Raw genomic sequence first — 12,585 nt, forward strand, 5'->3', positions numbered from 1 at the left:
ATTTTTCAAAATTCATTTCTCTTGACACAGTATTTTCCATGAGCAAAGTTAGACCCTAAAAGAAAATAAATGGATCTTAAATTTTAGAAATTTTTCTATTAAAAATAAAGTTATTAATTTTTCTAGTAACTAAAATGGGTAGCAGCATTCTAGTTAAGTAATTAACATATCCAGACCCATAAATTGAATGTTCTTCATTCACTCTGGAATTTTAGAAAAATCACCTTTCTGAATATACATTTTCTGACTTATAAAATGGATACCACAAAATAATATTACTATGGCTGTTAACTAGTAATGAAGGAAGAGCCACTTAAATATGAAAATGACATGTAATGACATTTAGTAATTTTAAAAATAATACCTGTAATGGTGTGTTCTGTACCAGAGTCTCAAATGTCAGTAAGACCTTAAAAATAAAATGATAATACAGAAAAACAAAAGCAAAGAGTAGGCTCCAGAGCCTACTCAAAAAACAAAACAAAACAAAAAAAAAAAAAACAAAACAAAAAACCTACTTAATAAATTGCAAATATCCTGCTTACAGGACCAAATAGGAAGTTTTTTAGAAATACCTAAAAGCTCAGATTTCACATGAGTAAACAAATAGGACATTAAGTTATACAAATCAATAATGTTTCAAACTGACTTTCATTGGCTACATCACTAGAGAGGTAAGGTGGGTCAGCCATCACCAAGCATTTCTTTTTCTTCCACTCAAATCCATGAGGATTGTAGGAGAAGGAGGAGGCTGCTCCATATAATATCATCCATCACACCCAACAGTCACCAAAGATGCAAGAGGGGATGAACTTAGAATTCCTTGGGTCCCTTTTAGTCTAAAGTCAAGAACATTTTCTTATTTAAAAATGAGTTCCAACACCAGCTCTTAAGTTCTATAGCTCTATAATTTTAGATTAGTATTATTTCAAAAAGGAGATCTTAAGAAACGATATTTCCCTTCAGTTAAGAAAGTGAGAGTAGTCCTTTCCCAACATCAAGGTCATCAGCCACATCCCTTGGGTTCTTCTCTCACCTGTGGAGAAGATTGGATAATGACGTGAACACCAGTATCATTTTAATGTAATAGACAGTTGCGGAGATACCAATGTAGATTTGAACAATCTACAATTATAGATTAGGGCAAGGATACTGTTAAGAACCCTGTATTTGATCAAAGATTCATAAAGTCAATATAGAATAACATCTACCCTCATTTAAGTTGACTATATTTGTTTGCAATAAATGCAACAATTTGTCACAAGACTAGAAAAATGTTTGCATAGGAAATAATTTGAAGTATATTATTTGCTTTTAAATTCTGTGATATTATTTTGCAACAAAAATCATGCACTATAGTTAACTAGTTTTGAAAGAGACCTTTTTCTTGTTGAAATTTACTTTTATATGAATTTACTTCAAAATTTGAAATCATATTCTTTTAAGTGCCTGGAGGTGAAAAGAAAGTTCGCAAATTACTTCCTGAACCTAAACCTCAACCAAAGGAAGAAGTTGTTCTCAAAAGCGGTATAGTATTTTTCAGTTGTTTTGTTAGCATTAAATTTACAAAAAATAGGCCTGAAAGCTTACAAAAATGTTTGTCTCTCGGTTTTCTTTTAATCGGATTACCTATTTATCAAAATTCATTTATAATTGCACTGAAAATTGGGAAGGCTATCATTTCCATAGCTTTTTTAAAAAGGAGACAGAAATTTTGTGAGCGTTCACAGTTTTAGAGTTTACATGCATAGATATAACTAAATTGATCATACTCTAAGCTAATAATAATGACCCCAGCTGTCATGTTCATAGTCAAATTATGCAGTAAAATACACTAAACCTATTAAATATTCTAAATCAGACCAAACTTTGTAAGTCTAAATTCAGTACTCAGTTTTAAAGTGTGATACAGAATCATCAGAACTAATAAATAATATTAAAAAAAAAAAACTAAACATGTCTTCCTACTAATAAAATCTTAAAGAATTGGAAGCAAGATATTCAGATGAGGAATCAAGTTCTAACATTTTCTTTACACAGAATTATGGGTATCTAGACTACATTTCTTTGGATATCTCCACTTAAGTAAATTTATACTTATTTAAATACTCCTCCCTATATTACCAGTGTTGAATTATGAATTCAGTTTGTTACTATTCAAATTATTCATTTGGTGTTTTGGTCATTTTTGCAACAGCATTGTCTCTGAACAACAGATTGTCTATGTACATGGATGGAAAGTGACTCCCAGTGCTATTTTAATAATTTGACAACCTTTGATTTAAAAAAAAACAACAAGAACAAAAAACAAGCACTTCTAGCATAAAGGCTAATTGGCCAGTGTACCAGGTCGCATGCTTTTCATTTTCCTTGCTTTGTGTATTATTTGCATTTGTCAGGTGTGTTCAACATCTTCATTAGTTTGTTTGTCTTGGTTTACATATAAACCTTTTTGTCTTTTAAGTTCTAAGAAAAAGGCCTGAAGAAGAAGAACCTAAAGTAGAACCTAAAAAACTAGAAAAAATTAAAAAACCAGGTAGGAATCTCAGTAAACAATTATCTTCTAACAAAATGGACATTTAACAAAAGGTTTATCTTATAAACATCATCGGAGTTAAATATACACATAGCTTCATATTTTGTCTGTGAAACAGTCTGTGCTTTCCATCGTCTGCTGTCTGTTTAAATATCTTTATAGTAATTTTCATATCCATCCATGTATTTTCCCACACTTCATTGCTGTTACTACTTTGCCATTTGTTTTTCTGGTAGCAGTGACTATGAAATAATCAGGTCAGCTGCAAAATAGCTTCATAGGAGGGTGTTGGCAAATGTGGCACAGAACTTGGGGTCTTTTAATGGGGTTCCTTGTTATCATTAGCCTATTCTCAAAGGGTGTATTTATTGGAAACTGTTATGGAAGTGATTTAGGAAGGGAGAGCTCACGGAGTTGGGATGTAAGTGGGTGGAGTAAAATAAATTGAGGCACAGTCAAGGGGAGAAAATAGAAATGAACTGATATAATATAAGGTTTTGTTAAAAGCCATTCAGAGAGCTTTCGAAAAATAGTTTGATTTGATTATTTCAGGTCTGTTGATTTCTAAGTATTCAAATAACACTAGAAAATAATCTCATTCTCTTAAAGTACCAGAGCCACCTCCGAAAGCTGTTCCAGAGGCTGAAGTACCTCCAGCTACTGTTACAAAAAGGGAAAGGACAGTTCCTGAACCAGTTAAAGGTACAAACTTAATGGTACTTTCTTAGTTGTCTCTAAAAATACAAATATGCGTCATTTAAAAAACCATCACACTGGCATTAAGATTTGAACACAGGCCCTTAATCTACTTATCGCATATGCTTTCATTTTCTTTATCATTTCACTCTTAGGTGCACTTGGCTAATGACCACCCACTTGTTAAATTTAAAATAAGTTTTAAGCACTAGGGGGGAAATGGATAATGAGATGCATAACACTAGAACCAATAAAATGCATTACTATATTTTCCAAGTATTTTGTTTCAGATGCAAAATAAACTTAGATCAGATACTTGATATACTGACCATAGGTGTTTAAATTCCACTATCTCCCAAGATGTATTAGGTCTGCCTAATTGTGGTTTAACTTTGTGAAAAACTTCAGAAGTCTTAAAAAAAAAAAAAAAAAAAAAACAAAAAACTTCAAATAACCTGCTTACAACTGTGAATTATTTTAGTGCCTGAAATTAAGCCAGCAATACCTCTCCCTGGACCTGAACCAAAACCAAAGCCTGAACCAGGTAAGCAAGCCCAACTCCAATGTCAATAGCATATTCCTTCATGCTTCTTACAAATAATGGGTCAGATAACAAAATGCAACCAAGCAAATGCGAAGATCTAACTGGCTTTCACAAAATAATTCGTGAAGAGGGCACACCCTGTCTGTTGAATAGAGAGGCACTCCAAGGAGTTAATGCAGAGTGGCGGTTTTTATAGACAGAGGATGAGGACAGGATAGTCTTGAGCAAAAGACAAGGATTGTTGCAGAGGAGGTTGTCTGCTAGAGGCAAAAAGGGGGGGGGGGTGTTTTTTGTTTGTTTGTTTGTTTTATCATGTAGATGATCTCATTCTTTCTTTGGGGAGATAGAGAGGACCCAATACACTGATAGAAAGAGAAATTTGCTGGCGGACCAGTTAAGGTCACATATCTGTAGGGAGGTTGAAACTGCTATTAGACTGGGTATTAAGTCCCATTTTGGGAACTTGGTCTAAGTAACACCGCTTTGAGCCTGTTTGTTTTTAACAAATATGTAGTTATTTAAAAAAACAAGGAAGTAAAAGTCAGCATGCTTCAGAGGATTTATAATGTCCCAATGTATTTTTAGAGTATATTATTTTTTATTCCATATAATTAAATATATTGGGATATGTTGAATACATTATTACATTATACTGTATATAGATCATGCTCTAGTTAGAATATACTATTCTCTGAAAAACTAGTGATTTGAAAATTTCAAAGTTACATCAGAAAAGACAAATAGGCCACCAAATGAGATTTTAGGAAGAGATGAATGGACACATTAATGCAATGGACATCTCTTTACAGAAGTAAAAGTCATCAAACCGCCTCCCGTGGAGCCAGCACCCACCCCCATCGCTGCCCCAGTGACAGTGCCCGTGGTCGGAAAGAAAGCAGGTAGTTATTCTGCAGTTTTCTTTTTGTTTGTTTTTTTGGTGGCTTAATAAAAGTTTTCATCCTTCATTAAAATGCAGACCCTCTTTTGTTGAAAGAGGCATCATCAGCTGGGAGGGAAGGGTAATAAATTCTGGATTAAATTTTCTTCCTCTGATGTCCTTTCCCAACCTGATCTCTCACCCCTGGGTACATACTGTGTTTTGACTGGAATATGCATTCCTTCAAAGCATCATTGCTTTATATGCTTTTGAAATTAAGTAATGAATGTGTTCAAAGCTGATGAAGACTCAGAAGACAGACCCTCTAAGGACATGCATACAGGCAGCCCATGGATATTCCAATTTCCTATGTGCCCTGTAAGAATCATTTGTCATATTTTTTTTTAAAAGACTGCATATTAACAAAATGAAAAAGTTCTGGAAATGGGTAGTGTTGATGATTGCAAACTGTGAGTGTACTTAATGCCACTGAATTGTATACTTTAGGATGGTCAAAATGATAAATTTTATGGTAGGTTTATTTTACTACAATAAAAAAGGGAAAGACTAAAAATAGAAGAAGAATAAAGGCATTTGCTGAAAGCAATTTTTTAATCCTAAATATGTTGGTGATTTAGCTTTGTCACATCATTGACCAGAATGAGACTGAACAAAATATGCCTTCTTGCAAATAGCAAAGTATTCTCCATGAAAGCCACACAAGTAAAGCCAATTTCTCTTCATGCATTAATATTTATAATAAAGAATATGACTCACCCCTCCTGGTTTACTACCAAGCATAAAATAGGTCTAAAAATTGTTTAAATGCTGAGTTTTCTTTTTATTTCAGAAGCCAAAGCACCTAAAGAGGAGGCTGCCAAGCCGAAAGGTCCCATCAAAGGTAAGAGTCATTTCTCTGCTCCTAAATTATAACCATTCACTCTGGACAACTTCACATTCAAGGGGGGGAAAGTTTCAAAATTTATAACAATCTTTATCATTCCTAGTTGATTCTGATAAAACTAATATGTCTTCTGGTAGTTCAAGTAATAGACCTCTAGTATTATCCAAGTGGGTATTATGTATAACCAACTATATTTTAGCATAATGAACCCTATAAATTCTTAGCTTTGTCCTCATATACATGATATTTATACGGTCTAAAGTAATTAGACCTTAAGTGGGACATTTTATATTCTGGTTTAAAACTTGAGAAAATGAAGAACATTTCTTATTCATGGATTCCTTGTGCTTTCTCACTTTTCTGTCTGAAGAAGGCAGTATAAATTCAATTGGCTTTTCAACTGCCTCATCTTTAATTTTCTGTTCTTGTCTTTCAGTTGCTCTATCACTGGTTTGATCCAGCAGGCAGCCAAGTGTGCGCTTTTGGCCCTTAGGAAAATGCTAAATCAACATTTAACTTTCTTTTGAATTAGGTGTCGCCAAAAAGACTCCTTCACCAATAGAAGCTGAAAGGAAAAAGCTAAGACCAGGAAGTGGTGGAGAGAAGCCTCCTGATGAAGCCCCATTCACTTACCAGCTAAAGGCTGTGCCCCTCAAGTTTGTGAAGGAAATCAAAGACATTGTCTTGACTGAAGCAGAGTCAGTGGGGTCTTCTGCCATCTTTGAATGTTTAGTCTCCCCCTCCACTGCAATTACAAGCTGGATGAAAGATGGTAGCAACATCCGTGAGAGCCCAAAGCATAGATTCATTGCAGATGGGAAAGACAGAAAGCTGCATATCATGGATGTCCAGCTTTCCGATGCTGGTGAATACACCTGTGTTTTACGTTTGGGAAACAAGGAGAAGACCTCCACGGCTAAACTTGTTGTAGAAGGTAATTTCCAGCCTGCCAAATACGACCCCTATTAAACTTTAACACAACACACCTCATTAGCAACTATTTGTAACTTGAGCCCAAACATCTCATTTCCAAGTGTTTTTTTAAATCATTGAAGAGATAGTATGTAGATTGAAGTGTTTGCAGATCTTTAATACTGAAATTCTCCACAGAACTTCCTGTGCGTTTCGTAAAAACACTTGAAGAGGAAGTCACAGTGGTCAAAGGACAGCCACTGTACTTGAGCTGTGAATTAAACAAAGAGCGCGACGTGGTCTGGAGAAAGGATGGGAAGATTGTGGTGGAGAAACCTGGAAAAATTGTGCCCGGCGTCATCGGCCTGTTGCGAGCCCTGACCATCAATGATGCAGATGACTTCGATGCTGGAACCTACACGGTTACTGTGGAAAATGCCAACAACCTGGAATGTTCATCCTGTGTCAAAGTAGTAGGTTAGTACTTGTCTGGGAAATTATGTTCTGCTTGTTATACTTACTAGTACTTCTTATAATATTGACAAAACTGAAGAGAGAATTCTATTTCCCAGACTCGGACCTTATCTAAGATGGAGGAATATCAACCATCATAGCAAGTTAATTATATCCAGTTTTAAGAATTTTTTTTTAAAGTTCTGAAATTTACTAAGGAAGTTATTTTTGTTACTTGTTCAGGTCATGACTATTTTTTTCTGACCTCGTTTTCATGCAGAAGTCATCAGAGACTGGCTGGTAAAACCTATCCGAGATCAGCACGTGAAACCAAAGGGGACAGCTGTTTTCTCCTGTGTGATAGCAAAGGAAACTCCAAATGTTAAGTGGTTCAAAGGATATGATGAAATCCCGCTGGAACCAAATGATAAGACTGAGATAGTAAGAGATGGAAAACAGTTATTCCTCAAAGTGAAGAATGCTACACCAGATGATATCGATGAATACGCGGTGGAGATTGAAGGGAAAAGATACCCGGCAAAGCTGACACTCGGAGGTAAAAAAAAGTCTTTGCTTATATTCTAAAAGATAACTTTGTGTGTGAATAAGGCAAAATAACATACAAAAAAAAAAAAAAAGGAAAGAAAGCAAAATGTTGTTAGATCGTTTAAAGCATTGTGATTTTTTTATCCCTGACCAATACAGAGCGTGAAGTTGAATTGCTTAAACCCATAGAGGATGTTACCATTTATGAGAAAGAAAGCGCAAGCTTTGATGCAGAAATCTCAGAGGCAGACATTCCTGGAGAGTGGAAACTGAAGGGGGAGCTTCTTCGGCCCTCACCTGTGAGTCATTTCCCATTTAAGTCGTAGGTCACACAAAATATCCATATTAGTCTGTCTTCAGTTTGATGTTCCAATATGACAATGGAGTTCTTTGAGGATTCTAGTCTCAAAGAGGGGAAGAATTTTGATGCACTCTTTGCGTTTAAATATTTTATGACTAGACATTTTTACTCACTTTCATTAGTCGTAATTTTTAGGACATCTGTAGACATGGGTACATGGATAAATGGGAAACATTTCTCCTCACTGGAACTTATCTCATTCAAACGCTAACCAAGACCATTATTTTTCAGACCTGTGAAATCAAAGCAGAAGGTGGAAAACGCTTCCTAACTTTGCACAAAGTCAAACTGGACCAAGCTGGGGAAGTCCTTTACCAGGCACTTAATGCATTTACCACTGCCATTCTGACAGTAAAAGGTACGTATGGGATTATAGAATACGTGGGGAGGACTCGACTTCATTTCACAGCCCTGTGCATTCTGGAAACCTCATTCTTAACGTTTGATTTTCAGAAATCGAACTTGACTTTGCTGTGCCCCTGAAGGACGTCACTGTTCCAGAAAGGCGACAAGCTCGATTTGAATGTGTCCTCACTCGAGAGGCAAATGTGATATGGTCTAAAGGACCTGACATAATCAAGGCATCTGATAAGTTTGATATCATTGCTGATGGAAAGAAACACATTCTTGTTATCAATGATTCTCAGTTCGATGACGAAGGAGTCTATACTGCTGAGGTAGAGGGCAAGAAGAGCTCAGCACAATTATTTGTTACAGGTAGGAGCTGATGAGATCTGGCCGTAGTATGCCCCCATGTAAGCACATAAACACATGACTATAAAGACAGAATGCTGTGTGCCATTCCCAGCCTGTCAACCAATGCTGTGGCTGGACCAGCCCTTGTGGTTCTTACTATGATTGCAAGATGCCCTCATCGTAACCATCAGGAAACAGTGAAAGAGACAGGTTTATTACCTACAGGACCTGGAAATTACACAGCACCAGTGGGGCCACAGAGTTAGGGTTTTTGGTTTGGGGTTTGGGTGTTTGTTCTATTTTGTTTTTTGTTTTTGGAGGATGGGGCGAGGGATAGAGAGCAGGCTTGGGTTCTGCTTTTATTGAGGTTGAGGGTAGGGGTCTATGGTTTTATGGGCTCACTCTTTGTTGGTGAATTTAAAACATAACAGCAGGAAGTTAAATTAAGGGAAGGAAAAACAAAACAAAACAAGCTGTCTGAGTGGTCAGTCTTCAAAATCAGCCAAGGTCTCAGAAACAGAGGAACCTTTTGTGGGGCATGGTGGGGAGGGGCCCAAGCCGGCTGCTGCTCTAGTCTGTGGCTGGTATTGTGTTCACTCAAGACGGCCATCTCTGAGGTGGGTGCTTAGCAGTCAAAGCTGAGGTCGAGTACTTGAATTACAGAGAGAAAAGTCAACTCTCAAGGTTTATGCCACAGACACCAAGGTCTAATAGGGATAAGTGACAGTGGGCACCATAATTTTACTGTCACTTGGTCACCAAAAGAAACCCTCCCCCTTATTTTAATGGAGGATAGATACATTTGAAAAGGTGAATAAATAAATGCTGTGTGAAATGGATCCTTTTGACGTTGGCAGATTAGAGCAGACTATTTCTGAAGGTAAACTGTGTTTCTAAGCACATTCTCCACACTGAACACTGCAGGTATACGGCTGAAATTCATATCGCCTCTCGAAGACCAAACGGTGAAAGAAGGCGAAACAGCAACTTTCGTTTGTGAGCTTTCTCATGAAAAAATGCATGTAGTCTGGTTCAAAAATGATGCCAAACTCCACACGAGCAGAACCGTACTCATCTCCTCTGAGGGCAAGACTCACAAACTGGAAATGAGAGAAGTGACCCTGGATGATATATCCCAGATAAAGGCTCAAGTTAAGAACCTGAGCTCCACCGCAAACCTGAAGGTCTTAGGTAAACATGACCAATGAGGACTGGGTAGCCTGTTTGGGGATAGCGAGGGCGTGGTCGTTGAGTATTTTACCACTTGTGATTCCAGTAAACTTTAATCTTCACATTCTCCTGATGATCTGCTGTCTGGCTTTTCCAGAGGCCGATCCCTACTTCACTGTGAAATTACACGACAAAACTGGAGTCGAGAAGGATGAGATTATACTGAAGTGTGAAGTAAGCAAAGACGTGCCAGTGAGATGGTTCAAAGATGGTGAAGAGATTGTACCATCAACAAAACACTCTATCAAGACAGATGGGCTGCGCCGCATCCTAAAAATCAAGAAGGCAGAGCTTAAAGATAAAGGCGAATACATGTGTGACTGTGGCACCGACCAGACAAAAGCAAATCTTAACGTTGAGGGTGAGTTGCTGTGAATTTTTCATCTCACCCTCTCTACGCACACAGTATATGTGTTCAGTCATCCTAACGAAACTCTGTGTACTTCCAGCTCGACTAATAAAAGTGGAAAAACCTCTATACGGAGTAGAATTGTTTGTGGGTGAAACAGCTCGCTTTGAAATTGAACTTTCTGAACCAGATGTTCATGGCCAGTGGAAGTTAAAAGGAGAGCCTTTAACTGCTTCTCCTGTAAGTCAAGATCATCCGATCACACAGTCAGGGGCTTGCTTAGTTGTTAGGGGTTAAAAAAAAAGACAGGCTTCGGGTCTAAAATGTCTTGATGATTGGTAAGGATCACCAGTTATAATAGTGACGTTCTTCTTGCTCTGTCCTTCTACCTCTCACTCCAAATAGGACTGTGAGATCATTGAAGATGGGAAGAAGCATATTCTGGTCCTTTATAACTGCCAGCTGGATATGACAGGGGAGGTCTCCTTCCAGGCCGCCAATGCCAAATCTGCAGCCAATCTGAAAGTGAAAGGTATGCGCTGCCTGTCAGACACCCTTTTGTTATTTTCTCTGCAAAACTTCGAGGCCCTGAGCTGACCGGGGGTCATGAATGGAAGCATAATCTGGCCTTACCCACCCCATCCTCTCTTTGCAGAACTGCCACTCATCTTCATCACGCCTCTCAGTGACGTTAAAGTCTTTGAGAAAGATGAGGCTAAGTTTGAGTGTGAGGTGTCCAGGGAGCCCAAAACATTCCGTTGGCTGAAAGGAACCCAGGAAATCATGGGTGATGACAAAGTTGAGCTTATAAAGGACGGCACTAAACATTCCCTGGTGATCAAGGCAGCTGCTTTTGAAGATGAAGGAAAATACATGTTTGAAGCTGAAGATAAACATACAAGTGCCAAATTGATCATTGAAGGTAAATATTCTTTATGAAAGAGACCACATTTTAAATTTTTTTTTTTTTCTTTTTGTAATTCCTCCTGAAGGGTGGGAATTAATGAGGTTTTCTTTTCTGGTTAGGAATTCGACTCAAATTCCTCACCCCACTCAAGGATGTAACAGCCAAGGAGAGGGAGAGTGCTGTGTTCACTGTGGAGCTCTCCCACGACAACATCCGGGTTAAGTGGTTCAAGAACGACCAGCGCCTGCACACCAGCAGGTCGGTCTGGATGGACGATGAAGGAAAGACTCATTCCATCACATTCAGGGACCTCTCTATAGATGATACCTCTCAAATTAGAGTGGAAGCTATGGGGCTAAGTTCAGAAGCTAAACTCACTGTGCTCGGTAGGTGTTTTTTTTGTTTGTTTTTTGGTTTTTTGGTTTTTTTCTATTTATTGCATTAAACTCAGCAAAAATTTATGGAATCTCTATTGTATAAGATAGTCTTTCAAGGGTTATTGTGCATGGAAGCAGTCCCTGTCCTTGAGAAACTCTCACATGTGTTATCAGTCATCTTCATAAAATTTTTTTACCTAAAAATATGAAGACTTTCATGTCATGAAGACTCAAGCTCACAAAACAGCCAGTTCAGATCAGAAATAAAACTCTTAATTATTGAGCTCTGTCATGTTTAAGGTTATAAATACTTCCTTTCTCCCCACTTTATCAAACTGATTTTAGGAAAGTGTTTTCAAACTTCTTTTAAGAGAAGAAACACAGAAGTTACATTCATCAAAGTCATTATTTTTCTTGACCCCTTAATATCAAGCAGATTACATATGAAGTCTAACCTATATAGAAATTATTAATGGCAAAATATTGATATAAGAAAAACTAATAATGTGAATCTTAAAGCTTAAAGGTAGACATAATTTGCTAAGGAATTTGAAATTTAGCTGAGTCATGAAAGAACACGTCAGTATATTTGAAGCTAAATTTCATAGTGTCTTTCAAACTACTGTCAATAACATACTTCAAAATGTAAGATAGATGGATTAGTTCTTGATAAATCACATGCCCTGATTTCCTTTCTAACATGCAGAGAACTTCTGAACATGAACATGTTAAATAAGAAAAAGCTTGGTATCATTTTAAAGTATGCCCAGAACACTGCAAGCTGCCTCTTGAACTTTCTGAGGGATTGCATTTTCTTGGTGGTTAATGAGACGTTTTCACTTATACTTCACTTGCAGAGGGAGATCCATACTTTACTGGAAAGCTTCAAGATTACACTGGTGTAGAGAAAGATGAAGTGGTTCTACAGTGTGAAATTAGCAAAGCAGATGCGCCGGTGAAATGGTTTAAGGATGGGAAGGAAATAGAGCCATCCAAAAATGTTGTCATTAAGGCAGACGGCAAGAAGCGCATACTCATCTTAAAGAAAGCCTTGAAACCAGATATTGGACAGTATACCTGTGACTGTGGGACAGATAAGACCTCAGGAAAGCTTAACATTGAAGGTGAGGAGACTCCTGTGAGCTCCAGTCTTGAAGCTGCTGGGTTTTTTTCTGCCAGAGGCTAACGACCCATGCC

The 12,585-nt window shown here is 37.5% G+C and overlaps 1 protein-coding gene across 3 annotated transcripts in view; it reads left to right on the plus strand.

Annotated features, from left to right (window-relative positions):
* Nucleotides 1–12,585, plus strand: part of TTN (titin) — a 282,606-nt gene that overhangs the window by 163,026 nt on the left and 106,995 nt on the right. For all 3 annotated transcript variants that reach the window (XM_059166916.1, XM_059166913.1, XM_059166914.1), the window contains 19 exons: nt 1,447–1,527; nt 2,465–2,536; nt 3,146–3,238; nt 3,714–3,776; nt 4,586–4,675; nt 5,504–5,554; nt 6,090–6,491; nt 6,668–6,946; nt 7,203–7,478; nt 7,628–7,767; nt 8,061–8,187; nt 8,283–8,546; nt 9,450–9,716; nt 9,853–10,116; nt 10,205–10,344; nt 10,510–10,636; nt 10,760–11,026; nt 11,131–11,397; nt 12,246–12,512. In XM_059166916.1, the coding sequence (XP_059022899.1) occupies nt 1,447–1,527; nt 2,465–2,536; nt 3,146–3,238; nt 3,714–3,776; nt 4,586–4,675; nt 5,504–5,554; nt 6,090–6,491; nt 6,668–6,946; nt 7,203–7,478; nt 7,628–7,767; nt 8,061–8,187; nt 8,283–8,546; nt 9,450–9,716; nt 9,853–10,116; nt 10,205–10,344; nt 10,510–10,636; nt 10,760–11,026; nt 11,131–11,397; nt 12,246–12,512 (3,537 nt within the window). The remainder of the gene's footprint in view (nt 1–1,446; nt 1,528–2,464; nt 2,537–3,145; nt 3,239–3,713; nt 3,777–4,585; nt 4,676–5,503; nt 5,555–6,089; nt 6,492–6,667; nt 6,947–7,202; nt 7,479–7,627; nt 7,768–8,060; nt 8,188–8,282; nt 8,547–9,449; nt 9,717–9,852; nt 10,117–10,204; nt 10,345–10,509; nt 10,637–10,759; nt 11,027–11,130; nt 11,398–12,245; nt 12,513–12,585) is intronic.

The sequence above is a fragment of the Mustela lutreola genome, chromosome 3 (assembly GCF_030435805.1).
Source record: "Mustela lutreola isolate mMusLut2 chromosome 3, mMusLut2.pri, whole genome shotgun sequence".
In the NCBI taxonomy this organism is placed as follows: domain Eukaryota; kingdom Metazoa; phylum Chordata; class Mammalia; order Carnivora; family Mustelidae; genus Mustela; species Mustela lutreola.